This window comes from Narcine bancroftii, chromosome 2, assembly GCF_036971445.1.
Source record: "Narcine bancroftii isolate sNarBan1 chromosome 2, sNarBan1.hap1, whole genome shotgun sequence".
In the NCBI taxonomy this organism is placed as follows: domain Eukaryota; kingdom Metazoa; phylum Chordata; class Chondrichthyes; order Torpediniformes; family Narcinidae; genus Narcine; species Narcine bancroftii.
This window is the reverse complement of record NC_091470.1, coordinates 97,726,504-97,740,212: the sequence shown is the minus strand read 5'-3', so window position 1 is coordinate 97,740,212 and position 13,709 is coordinate 97,726,504. Positions and strand designations below refer to the sequence as shown.

The 13,709-nt window shown below is 40.3% G+C and overlaps 1 protein-coding gene across 1 annotated transcript in view; it reads left to right on the top strand.

The window, feature by feature from the left end:
* LOC138753958 (metal transporter CNNM4-like) overlaps window positions 1–13,709 on the top strand; it is a 42,244-nt gene that overhangs the window by 12,980 nt on the left and 15,555 nt on the right. The window contains exon 2 of the mRNA XM_069917586.1: window positions 10,727–10,870. Coding sequence (XP_069773687.1) covers window positions 10,727–10,870 — 144 coding nt within the window. The remainder of the gene's footprint in view (window positions 1–10,726; window positions 10,871–13,709) is intronic.

The following is a 13,709-nucleotide window of genomic DNA, read 5'->3' as shown; positions in this document are numbered from 1 at the left end:
AAACTTGCTCGAAATTGTTCTGTCAAACTGTGCCAGGACAGGTTAGCTGCAATGTAAAGTTCCCCTGGCACTGTTTATCAAACACTGTACAGACAGAATAGGCTTGGAATAGAATTCTCTCAAATGCCTAAAAGCGCAGTGCTGGCCACTTGAAGGGAGAGCTGCACTGGATGCGCCTCTGAGCGCACTCCGGCTCCTGTCCCTTCAGGCTGTCAGGTTTGAGATGGCTGGCTGTTAGAGCCGGGACAGCTGGTGCAGGCTATCAGCGTGGGGATGTCCCCACACTGATACTGCTGCCCCCGCTCTCTCCCAACAGCCTGACGTGTCCCCACACTGCCCAGCTCTCCCAACAGCCCGACGTGTCCCCACACTGCCCAGCTCTCCCAACAGCCCGACGTGTCCCCACACTGTCCAGCTCTCCCAACTGCCCGCACTGGCTGCCCCTCAGCGTGGGGACTCATGTCGGGCAGGTCTGCCCCCGCACTGACAGCTCACATCGGCTGGCTGTGCCCTGACGTCCCGCGCAGGGGGGCAGGGGCAGCTGGGAGGGGAGCTGTCAGGTGCTCGCCAGCTGACTGTCATCCCCTTAGCAACCGCTTTCATGTGTAGGGGACCTTAGTGCTCCAGCGATTATCCCTCCCGGAGGAGGGTTTTCACAGTTTGCCTTGCAGGCGCCTCCTGCGCTTTCAAGTGGCCTCCCGACAGCCGCTTATTGGCATAATATGTGGCTTTACAATCGGGGATTTTGGCCACCTGAAAGTGCCTACTTGTAGACCAGGTGTAGGTGCAGCTCAGCCTGGCTGTAGAAAGGAGCAATTACCCTTCAAAGCAGATATCTATTAATGGATGGACCGAGATTGGATAGGGAGGTGATTTGAACGAGGGTCCCTCTAGGATCCCCTGCCTGAGAGTGAACAAAAACCCCAGTTCATTTGGAAGTAATCTTTTTAGACAGTACTAAGATACCAGCCAAGTATAGTGATTAGCAGGGCACAGTGGAAGAGACCCTTGTACAAAGCTTTTGTTGTTCATCTTGCTGTACGTGCTCCTGACTTTTGCTCTCTGCCTAAAGAAACATAGCATTTCTTTGTTACAGAGAGATCAGTGTGAGAATTAATGAGCTGCAGATACTCCTCTCCCTCCCTGAAACTGGTCCAACTTTCTCATGTGTTCAAAGGAGAGGGATAGGGTGAGGAAGAATGATCATTCACTCCCTGAGGTCTTTACACTGTATAACTAGATTATGAATGAATTGTTAAGAAGGCAGCGTCTCAAATTAAAACCTGGGCACTTTTAATTTAGCCAGACCTGAGTGAAAGAATAATAAAGTACAGGTATTTCAAATATGTCAGTAATATTAAGCATTCTGAACAGGGTAGATTATTGAGTTAAGCTGTGAGCTCAAATGTTTCATTGGAGCATGCATCCAACTGGACACAAATGGGCACATTGGACTTGGGTGGGTGGCTCCAAGATCCAACTCCATGTATGAGCCTTTTGCCTTTATACCTGGAGCTGTTACTATGGGCAATGTTCATCAATGTCAGTCAATGCAGTGAGCATTTTCAATTATTTATAATTCATATTAATGAACTGGAGGAGGAAGTGGAGTGTAAAGTATCCACAGGGCTCTACCCACACGGCTGTCTGACGTGCTGAGTGCCTCCAGCAATGCTTTGTTGCTCAAGCTTTTGCATCTGCAGCTTTCGGGTTTCTGTAAGGTCTGCTAATAACATGAAAGTAGATGGGAAGGAGTGTTACAAACAGAATTATGGGGGCTCTGCAACTGGTTATGATGGGCTGAATGAGTGTGTGGGTGGAAACTTGGCAAAATGAGTTTATTATGAGGAAAGTGTGAGGTGTATTCAGTGAGAGAAATACAAGTATTGAAATGGGGAGAGTGCAGGTGAGCAAAGTACAGAAGAATCTAGGTGTTTGCATGAATCGCCAGTTAAGCAGATTGAGCAAACAGTTAAGAAGGCAAAAAAATATTGATTTTCATTGCAAGAGTGTTTTGACATTGAAAACCTCTTTCTCTCCTTCCCTCCTCACTTCCCACTCCCAGAATGATGAGGGCAGCAGGTACAGGAACACCACCGGAGGTTCCTCTCCATGCTGCACACCATTCTGAATTGGAGGTTGTTCATTCGTCATGGGCCTGACCTTCCAGCAGTATTAGTCTCCTGACTAGATCCTTAGGGTGGTTAACTCCTTGGGTTGAAAAGGCAGTGAACATTGATGGTAAATATTGGCCTTGCCAGAGTTGCCACTTCACCGAAAAGAATTTTAACAAGGTATGAGAAGGGAGAACCTTAGCAAAACTTGCAGTTAACCTCAGCAATAAAAATCATTTTGGTGACATAGGTTTACCAGTAAATTGTTTGTGGCCCGTAAGAATGAGGGAGGGCAAGTTCCCTTGTGTGAAGAGAAGGGATAGGAGTTTTTAGTGGTTACTTTCTGTTTAGCTGATGCTTTATTTTTGAGTTCTGTTTCATGTGCTACACCTTGAAGTGCCACCATTTGAGAGTTTAAAAACAACCATATCTGGAATGGTGTAAGCAAAGCAGCTGGGAATACTGTTTGTCCTCGGCAAGTCCTACTGCAAGGATATTAAATGGACTTGGCCAGTTATATTGGTCAGGATTGGCTCCACCTGAGATAATTTGGGAAGATTTAATTAAGATTTCAGATTTATTGCCAGAGTACATGCATGCTATCACGTACAACCCTGAGATTCTTTTTCCTGCTGGCGAGGCAGAATCACCACTTAGTGGAAGAGCAAACAAACTTTATTCAAGGTACTTATGTAAACAAATAAAGAAATGTAAACAAATTGATTTTTTTTCTATTTATTGCACAGTTAAGTGCAAAAGTAAGGGTCCTTAAATAAGTCGGTGTTTGAGTTTGTTGTTGAGGAGTCTGTTGGTGGAGGGGGAGCAGCTGGTCCTGAACCTGGTGGTGCGAGTCTTGTGGCACCGATACCTCTTTCCTGATGGCAGCAGGGAGAACAGAGCATGTGATGGGTGGTGTGGATCCTTGATGATTGTTGCTGCTCTCTGACAGCAGTGTTCCCCGTCGATATTCTCGGTAATAGGGTGGGTTTTGCTTAAGATGCCCTGGGCTGTTCCCACTACCTTTTGCAGGACTTTACAGCAAGGGGTATTGGTGACAGGGTTTCTGATGTCATACCAAACCTCTGCAAACTCCTGAGTAAGTAATGGCTTCCTGCTTTCTTCATGATCCCATTAGTATGTTAGATCCAGGAAAGATCCTCTGAGATGGTGACTCCCAAGAACTTAAATTTGCTCACCCTCTCCATCTCTGATCTCCCAATGATCATTGATTAATTGTGCAGATGTTCAAGAATTTTACAGAACTCAGCGCTTCAAGTGTTTTCTGACATTTTAAAAAAAACCAGTGCTGGACAAACTCAGCATGTCAAACAGTGTATTTTATAGAGCAAAGATAAAAGATACATAACCAACGTTTCAGTCTTGAGCTCTTCATCAGGGTATGAATGATATATAACCATAGCCCAAAACGTTGGTTATGTATCTTTATCTTGGCTCTATAAAGTACACTGAGCTGCTGAGTTTCTCCCAGCATTGCTTTACATCAATCACAGTGTCTGAAAACTTTCATCATCAAGGATCCACACCATCCAGGATATGCTTGAAATTTTAAATTTAAATTTAGAAATACAGCACAGTAACAGGCCATTTTGGTCCACAAGTCCTTGCTGCCCAATTTACACCCCAGTATATTTTGAATCATGGGAGGAAACACGAACCCCCCCAGAGAAAACCTACGCAGAAATGGGGAGAATGCACAAACGGTCGGCGTGGGATTCGAACCCAGGTACGGTCCCAGTCGCTGCCGCTAAAAAGCCCTTGTGCTAACCGCTATGTCAGTCGTGCCGCCCTGTTCCTGCTGCTGCCATGAGGAAAGGGGGGATGGTGGGTGTAGATGTCATGAGACTCGCTCCACCAGGTTCAGGAACAGCTGCTGCCCCTCCACCATCAGACTCAACAGCAAACTTGGTCAGACTCATTTAAGGACTCTGCACGTCGTCACTGATATAGATTTATTTTTTGGTTCTGCATTGCCCAGTCCGTTGGCACTTTTTTTAACGTTTCTCATTTTTATACATATCTTGAATAAAGCTTTGTGTAGCCATAAGAAGAAATTCTGCTTCTGCTACAGGGAAAAAGAATCTCAAGATTGTATGTGATGTATGTACTCTGACGCTACATCTGAACTTTCAGTTCTGCGATTCTATGGGAAGGTTTAGAGTCGGAAAAGCTACTTTTCCCAGTTTGTCAAATTGATTCAAGTTCAATGGAGGCATCCATAACCAGGTCTCTCTGGACAAAATGCACTGGAAAAGGTAGCGTGTTTCCAGTATACTTTGTAAGCACTCCGCCACCTATACTGAAATCATCTCCCTCAAGTGGCTTCACTGCAAGTGACAGCTCGATCCTGATCTGTTCTTCACCTAAGCATTATCCAGCCAGCAAGTGACCCCTCTGAAAGTGGAGCCCAAATTTGTTCGGGTACCTTTTGGAGGACAGCTGTGTTGCCTAATTTTCCGCAGTAGTTCACAGACTTGATGTATGAAAATCTTTCTGAACTGGAATGGAATCCCAGCCCTCTGGGAGGTGTGTGTCAGTCGGATGAGGGAGAAAGCAGTCTGTTTTTCTGCATGATTGTAGATGAAGAGGCAGTTGGTATTTCTTGCATTCGTGCACTGTTATTTCAGATTTAAAATTAGCGCTGAGGTCCTATATCAAGCTGTTTTGTGGCAATAACACGTCACACTTTTATTTTGTGGTTAGTGAACCAGTCCAGTTCTGATCTTATGGTCCATGAGGTCATCAATTTCTTCAATTAATTGCAGCCTTTGCACATCAGATACACATTCCCTGTAATAAGTCGGCATTTTGAATTACAGCAACGTGTAATTGAGTTTTTAAAAAGAAGCTATGTGGGAATGAAATAATCTTGTTTGGAAACTAGATATCTGATGTTGCTACAGAATGTGAACTGGGGCCAGGGTTTGATTTGGATTTTTTTAACCATTTGATGGGAGATTAGTGTTATTTTCTTTGGAGTTGGGGGTTAATTAAAATCAACATGATATATTAATAGGTATGATAATACAAGAAACTGTTTCCACTTGTAAGAAGGTCAGTAAGCAGAGGACACCAATTTAGGATAATTGGCATAAAGGTGGAGGGCTGAGATATTTTTACATGTGATATGGAGTGCATTGCTTGAAAGGGTGGAGAAAGCAGAATCAGTGGTAACTTTAATTGCAAGGACAGTAGAGAAGGAGCAGAGGGATGACTATTTTGACAGAGGGAGACAACGGCCAATTCCTTTGAATGAAGAACAGACTCCAACATCAAAGTGCTTCTGGTGAGAGGGGTGGCCGCCACCGATGCTGTCCCATCACCCTGTGGGCAAACTGCAAATTAAAAGGCAACTTTGCTCTTCTATCTGGTTTTTAACTCTTGTATCTTATAACATTGTGGAAAAGGGTGACCCTTCAGCCCCCTGAGTCTGTGCCAACCTGCTCCCCCTCCCACCCACTCAAACTCACACGCATTGAGACAGGTTGCTAGAACTTGAGGTAGTTCTAAGCGGTATACCACAATGCTGCCACTAACACTCCCTTGAAGAGAGCGTTTGATGGAAACTGCATTGTATCCATCATTCCAAATTTTTTTATACAACACAGGAGAAGCTGATTCTGGCCATTGAACCCCATGTTGCCCAATTATACCTGAATTAACCTACAAACCCCATATGCTTTGAAAAGTGGCAGGAAACCAAAACACCCAGAGGAAACCCACGTAGACACTGGGAGAATGCGCAAACTTTTTATAGACTGTGCCAGATTCAAGCCTGGGTCACTGGCACTATAATTAGTGTTGTACTAAACATGCTGCTATGTGTGATGGAGTTGAATTTAAAGTTTAGGGCTTTAATATATTGAATGTTTTGTTTAAAATAGTTTATTTAAAATTTTGACCAGGCAGACAACTACAAAATTAAAAATTACAAATAGAAATGTAAATCCAGTATTTACTCCATGATGGTTGTGCCCCAACCCCACCCACCCAAGAAAAAAAGCCCAAAGAGTAGATATAAATAAAAAGCAAGGAGAAAAAGAAGGAAAAGAAAGCAGAATGGATCGCTGAAAAGAGCACACACTCCATGGATCATAAATTGATGTTCTATTAATTTTCTTTGGAGAAGATCAACGCAGGTCTCGAGGGTGAGGCAGAACATAAAGATTTACATATGAAAATTGTAAATATGGGTGCCAAACTTGTAAAAATATGTTGAACTTCTTAAGTTTTAGATTATTTTCTCAAGGCAAATACAACTATGAATTTCTGCATTCTAACGTGCCGTACCCAGATGTGAATCAGACTTCTCTACATTTATCAGACTGCTCTACATTTTCTAGCCACTGCCAATGCAGTTTTAGCAAATTTTATTTGATAATTTAGATGGCTTCAATTAATATTACCCCATAAGAATAATTCTAGGTTTTGTGGAAATGTAATTCCTGAAATTTGCTCTAAGAAATTTCCTAGATTGACCCAAAAGGGTCTCACTTTAGAAATGTTGAATGTTTTAAAAAGTTCCTACCTCTTCGCCACATCTAAAACATTGGTCTGATAAGTCTGAATTTAATTAATTTCAGTGGTGTGAGATATAATTGATGCAAAAAAATTATATTGTACAATCTATATCTTGCATTTATTGTATTAGTCATACTATTCTGACGCAGTTCAGACCAGGTTTCCTCATCCATTCTTATATTTACGTTTAATTCCCATTTTTCTCTGGACTTGTGAACTCTCTATTTGGGGGTTCTTCCCATTTGAAATAAGAGTGTATTACTGAAGTAAATTTATTGATATTTCCCTTTTGAATCAGTCTTCACATCACTGCAATTTGGTAAAAACATTGTTGGGCCAATTTATCCCTTAGATATGCTCTTGTTTGAAAATAGCAGAAGATTGTCTTGTTAAGAATTCCAAATTTTTAAAATTTCAAATGACATAAATTAACCACATTCATAGCAATTTTGACCAGGCAGACAACTACAAAATTAAAAATTACAAATAGAAATGTAAATCCAGTATTTACTCCATGATGGTTGTGCCCCAACCCCACCCACCCAAGAAAAAAAGCCCAAAGCCCAAAGAGTAGATATATCTGATTTCTTTACGACTAAATTTCAAACATTTGACTGCCTATTATGAGTCTGGAGATGAGCTTGTTCCAATATCACTATTTTATGCCAAATATTTTTGTATTTTAGCAAAATGGTTTCTTTCTCATCCCATTTATACACAGTCCTCTGCCATTCTCTCTTATTTTATCCAATTCTATTTTCACTCATGCAGGTTTATCTCCTTTCTCAAAGAAGAAAGTAAGAAATTTCATTTGAACCACTTGATAATTTTTTAAGTTGTAGTCTTCCCAATTCATATTTCCAAGTTAATTTGTCTGTAGAGACCCTCAACATCTTACCTTTCCAAATAAATTTTCTGACATTTTTATTCAACTTCTGAAAGAGCCTCTGAGATATTGGTTTGAGCAGTGATTGAAAGAGATTTTGGACTCTTGGAAATGTATTCATTTTAATACAATTGACTTCTCATTAGTGTTATGGGTAAGGCAGCCCATCTGTTTAAATCTTCAATCTTTTTGAGTAAAGATAAATAATTGTATAAATTTAAGTTATCATATTTATTCCTAAGTACTTTATCCTATTTTCTGGCCATTTAAATAGGGTATCTCTTTGACACCAAGTATAGTCTCCTCCTGTAAGAAACAATTTATTTTATAACCTGAAACTTTCCATAATCTTCCAGTTTTGAGTATAATTTCTGTAACAAGTTTGTTGGTTCGGTCAAATATATCAATATATCATCAGCAAATAAATTAATTTTATATTCCTTCTGGTTAACCCTAAATTCCTTAATGTCTGGATCTTGATGAATTACTTCTGCAAGAGGTTCTAGAGCTAAAATGAATAGGGCTGGAGATAGCAGACATCCTTATCTACTAGATCTTGACAACTGAAAAGATGTAGAAATTTGTCCATTAGTTGCCACTTCAGCTTTCTTAATTTGTAAAAATTTAGCCTAGTCTAAATTTAAATTAAAAAATATCCTCACTCAGTCGATCAAATGCTGTTTCTGCATCTACTGCCACAGCAACACTCAGATCACCCCTCTTGTGCTAAATGAATTATACTAATCAGCCTACTTACACTATCAGCAGATTGTTTCTTTCTCACAAAGAAACAATCTTTGCTATTTTCTGGCCATTTAAATAGGGTATCTCTTTGACACCAAGTATAGTCTCCTCCTGTTAGAAACAATTTATTTTATAACCTGAAACTTTTGGTCAATATTTATCAATTTTTCCAATCTATTTGCCAAGGCTTTGACAATGATCTAATCTGAAATAGGACTATAAAATGATGGTTTCAACAGTTTCCTATCTTTTTTGTTATCACAGTAATAATTGCCATTGAAAATGTTTCCAGGAGAGTGTGTATTTCAGATGCCTGATCTAACACTTCCATAAAAAGTGGAATCAACAACTCTTTGAATTCTTTATAAAATTCAGGAGGGAAACCATCTTCTCCTGGAGATTGTTACTTTGCATTGAACTCGACAATTCCCTAACATTGAGTAAAGGGAGCATTTAGTTCTACTTGTTCTTCCAAATTTAATCTTAAGTTTTATTTGTGTTAAGAATTCTTCTATTTTATTAACATCTTGAGATTCTGATTGATATAATTTAGAGTAAAACTGTCTAAAAGTCACATTCGTATCTGTTTTTAACACATTAATCGTTCTTGAAACCTGTTCTGCTTTCAAATGCCAAGAAAGGACTTCATGGGCTCTTTAACCCAATTCATAATTCTGCTGTTTATTTCTTGTTTTTAAAATATAAAATCACTTTACAAACATGTGGTAATTTTATATTAAAAGCACCCAAAAAAAATAAAAGAAAGAAAAACTTCCTCTAAATCCCCCACCCCCTTCCCCAAACCCTCTACAAACTTAATAAAAAAGACAAGAAAACCACAACAGGGGCACTTCACTTTCCAATGCTTTTAAATGTCTGCATGTGTGTGTGCTGATAGGAGAAAGGGAATGTTCAAGATTCAGTTTGTAAAGAAGGGTCCCATATTTCACAAAAAAGTATGATATTTACCTCTTAAATTGTAAGTAATTTTCTCAAGTGGAATACAACTCTGAACTACTTCTTGCCATCTGTTTGGTACGATAGAAATCAGTTCCTCATTATTCCCCCCACCATGATATTCTCCATATAGTAATTAATCATTCTTTGTATGCAAGAGTTGTATTTGAATATAGAAAGAATAGAAAAACGCACAGCATTCTTTAATTAATCATCCTTAATGTTCTAATGTTCGGCAATGTTTCCACAAATTGTTCTGTATGCTTATAGTTTGAAAAAAAATTGTCATTATTTGACAAAATAATCTTTAAAGTTGCTGGATGATGCAACATGAATCTATACCCTCTCTGCCAGAGGGATCTTAACTGGATTAAATTCTCTTCTTCATTTCAGTAATGCCGCACTTGTATCCAGATAAAATGATACTCTTCTTTCTTCAAACTCAAGCAGACCACCTCTTTCTTTTGTTCCTTCCACCGCTACATTCAATATCTTTTCTCTATCCTGATGTCTTAAGAACGTGATCAATGTAGAACGTGGCGTTTGATCTGATGCTGATCTCAGTATGTGAAAGGGCTCTATGTGCCCTTTCAATTTCATTATTCTGTCCATTCTCTACCAGAACTTTAGGTATCTGTTCTTGGAAAAAAGGAATAGGATCTTTACCTTCAATGAGTTGTTTATTCTGCTAGAATTTTCCGGTGCAGACATCTTTTCCCACATTTTATCTTTCTCAACTGTCCACGTGTTCATATCCATCTCTACTTTTCGCACTCTATATCTGCCACTTTTTCTACAGTCTTAATTCTTTCATCTATTTTACCAATAGAAAGTTGTAAATTTTTTTCAAAGGTATATTTTTTCATTTGTTTATTTGCATTCTTCTATTTCATTAGATCGTCAAGTGTGCACTTCCCTTTTTTAATTCTGTTGACTTTTTACCTTTAGCAGGCATATTTTATCTTCAGTGTCATCACTCACTGTCTGTTTCTTTCTGTTAGTCTTGTTCTCCTCCTTCTCTGAGTTGTGTTGCAGCAGCTGGTATCTCCTAGGGCTGATAAAGGCACCAGTTATTCCACCTGCTGTTGAAGGTTTTTCTGTATTAACTCCAGCGCCTCTAGCTATCCCAACAGGCAAACCACTCACAAGGAGGGGGTGGGGAGGGGGGTGGGGGAAGCAGGGCAGATCGAACTCCAGCCCCAGGCTTCTGTTAATCAAGAGGCCTCTGTTCCCGATCTTCTTCTTTTGTTCACTGGACACCAGAGATTTCTGCAACCTTTTTTAATCTTTGGTGACATTCTTAAAACCAGTAAGTATTATTTTTCTTCACATTAGATTTTTAAAACTTAGTATAAATAACTTTTTAATCAAATTCCTGGAAGGGTTGGGCTTGCTTCCTGTTTTTACTGCATCAAATGACATCCCCACCAACCCCCATATGTTGAATGATTTAAGTATGCTTATTTCAAATACTCTCTGTCATCAGGTAAATCGCACCTGGCAATTGTACAGAAGGTGAACAGTGAGGGCGAAGGAGATCCCTTCTATGAGGTGTTGGGGCTCGTCACTCTGGAGGATGTTATCGAAGAAATCATCAAATCAGAGATTCTTGATGAATCTGATTTATACAGTGAGTTGCTTTGATACTTTGGGGTATCAGAATGTGGGAACAGGAGGAAGATGGGCAGTGTTTAAATGTGGAAGGGTTTAATTGGGGAAGGGATAATTACATTGGGGTGAGGCTGGAACTAGGGAGAGTAAATTGGGAACCGATGTTCACAGGAGAAAGCACAGAAATAATGTGGAAAATGTTAAGGGATCATTGGATAAGTTTGTCCCACTGAGACAGGGGAAAGAAGGTAGGAAAAGGGAACCGTGGTTGACAAAATAAATAAGGCAGTTAAGAGGAAGAAAGAAACATAGGTTAGATTTTAGAAGCAAAAAACAGGAAGGGCTCATAAAGGAACAAAAGAATTGGGAGAATTTGAATGGGGCATGAGAAGGCTTTAGCAAGTAGGATAAAGGAGAACCCTAAAATGTTCTATGCTTACGTGAAGAAGATAAGAATGATGAGAGTGAAGGCAGGGCACCTTAAGGGTAAAGGAGGCAACGTATGCCTGGAGGCGGAGGAGGTTGGAGAGGTCCTAAATGAATATTTTGCTTCAGTATTCAGAGAAGAGGACCTTAGTCAAGGTGACGTCTGAATGGAATAGTCTTATGTGCTGGGCCATGTAGAGATTAGGAAAGAGGAAGTGCCAGACCTTGGTTTCTTGGATCTTGATCCTCCAAAATATTCCGTCTGGAATTTAAACTGGAGGTGGAGGAGGGTGGGCTTAAGGAGAGGGTTTTTGAAGAAGAGATGTCTTCAATTTAATTGGGTCTAGTTGAAGGTGAAGATTATTCCATGCTTTAATTGTACAGGGGAAGAATGAATTTCTGTACGCACATCTTGGAAGATGGCACTACAAATTGGGTTGTGAGACCACATCTTCTCCTAGCAGGCTTGGGTTTGGTAGTCCATATTGAGCTGGCAGTTTAGCATTTGTAAAAACGGGTCAGGCGGTGTCCTTCACATCTGTCTTGGAAAGAGCTCCTCTTTAATGAATCCAAGAGGTTTGTAACACTCGCTTCTCTTCCATATGCACTGGTGATAAATCGGGCTGCCTGTCTCTGGACTCGTTCGATGGTAGTAGTGTTTTCCAAACGTGGTCTGATGAGGGTGAGGTATAACTTCTTGACAGAGTTGAACAATGATGGAAGTTGCGTCTCAGAAAATTTAGGACTCCTGTTGCCTTCACTGTTGTATGATATATCTGATCATTCCAATGCAGGTCGTTCTGGATTTTGATGCCAAAATATTTGGTCTGCTTGGTAACATATTTTGTATGATGTTTTGCCTGGCTTTCTCTTCCTGGTGACACGCATGGTTTTGTATTTGGACTGCATGCCCCATATTTGTGGCCATGCTGTCAAGATCTTTTTGGAGAGAATGCTTGTCATCAGCTGATTTAATTGGATGGTGTACCAAACAGATGGCCGAAAATAGTCAAGTGGTACTTGTGACTTTTCCATGAATGTTGGATGTACAGTAAAATCAAATGTGGGCCTAACGCTGCCCAAAGGTGTACCACTTAACGCTGGATGCCATGCAGAGCTTTTTCCATTCATGCACTCATCCTGGAGATGTTTAGTCAAGAAACTGGAAATCCATCTTTAAGCGTTGGAGCGAATACTGTAGTAGTTGAGCTTCTTAAGTCATCTTTGGTGGGGAACGATACCAGATGCTTTGGAGAAGTCTAGCACCACTAAATCAGTGATGACATTGTTATTGAAGCTTTTGGCCAGGTCATTTGTTGTCAGGATAAGATGGAACTTGCATGATCTATGCTTCTCAAATGCATGCTGATTATCAGCAAGAATATTGTGAATGCTAAGATGTCTTATTAGGTTGCTCCAGGAGTTTGCCGCAGGTGCTTGTTAATGAAACAAAACAATAATTTGCTGGTTTGGTGGTTGAACCCTTCTAGAAGAGAGGAGTGATGTTTGCCTTTCTCCAATCCAGGAGGTCACCTGAGTCAAGCAACTACTTGAAGATGAACTGGAGCTAGTTCTTCAGCTGCAGTCTTTTGAGAGCTTGATTCTGAATCTGGCCTGGCCCAATAACTTTTGCCGTATTGATGTTAAGCAATAACTTTTTGACATCTTCAACCTCAATTGTGATAATTGGCTCATCTGTATATGGGCTGGGCAGTAGATCAGGAAAATATGAAGGATCTGTATCTTCCTGGAATTGATTTGCAACTGCTTCTGCTTGCTCCTGGTCCTTGGTGCATCTGGACACCAGTGTTGTCTGCCCGTCTAGATTTCACGTAGCTCCAAAAATCCTTCAAGGATTGTAGAAACGTGTGGTCTATGGGCTCTCCTAATGGTACTGTAAACTTGCTTGTGCACTCTGGTGAATTTGTCCCAGCCCAGCCCTTGGCATGGAAAAGAAAAACTTAATACTGCAGAGATGTTTTAGTTTTTGCAGAAAACCAAGGTGGATATATATGGCCCTTAATAAGTTTGAAGGATGTGGTTTGTGGCAATATCATTTAGTGAGTTTCTTCGCCATACCCAATTGTCTTCAACGGACTGTTGCAAATTGAAGAAATCTTTGCTAAAACTGAATTCCTTCCTGTTCACCCTTCTCCAAAGGGGAATTTATTGAGGTGGTTTAGAAAGGATTTTAGCCTGTGCACAGTTTTGCTTGGGTGATGGTGATTACTAATTCTAGTGCTAGATGAGACCTCTGAAGTTATCTGGATGTCTAGTTAGTAATAAATCTAAGGTGTTTTCAGTGCCATTTGTATCATCATAATCTGGTAGGGAAAGTGACTTTCTAGGACCGGTGATTATTCAGAATCAGATCAGCCAGGGCTTCTTGGATTGTGCCTTTTGGTTTGTTTTATTTGCCTGGGACATTAAAA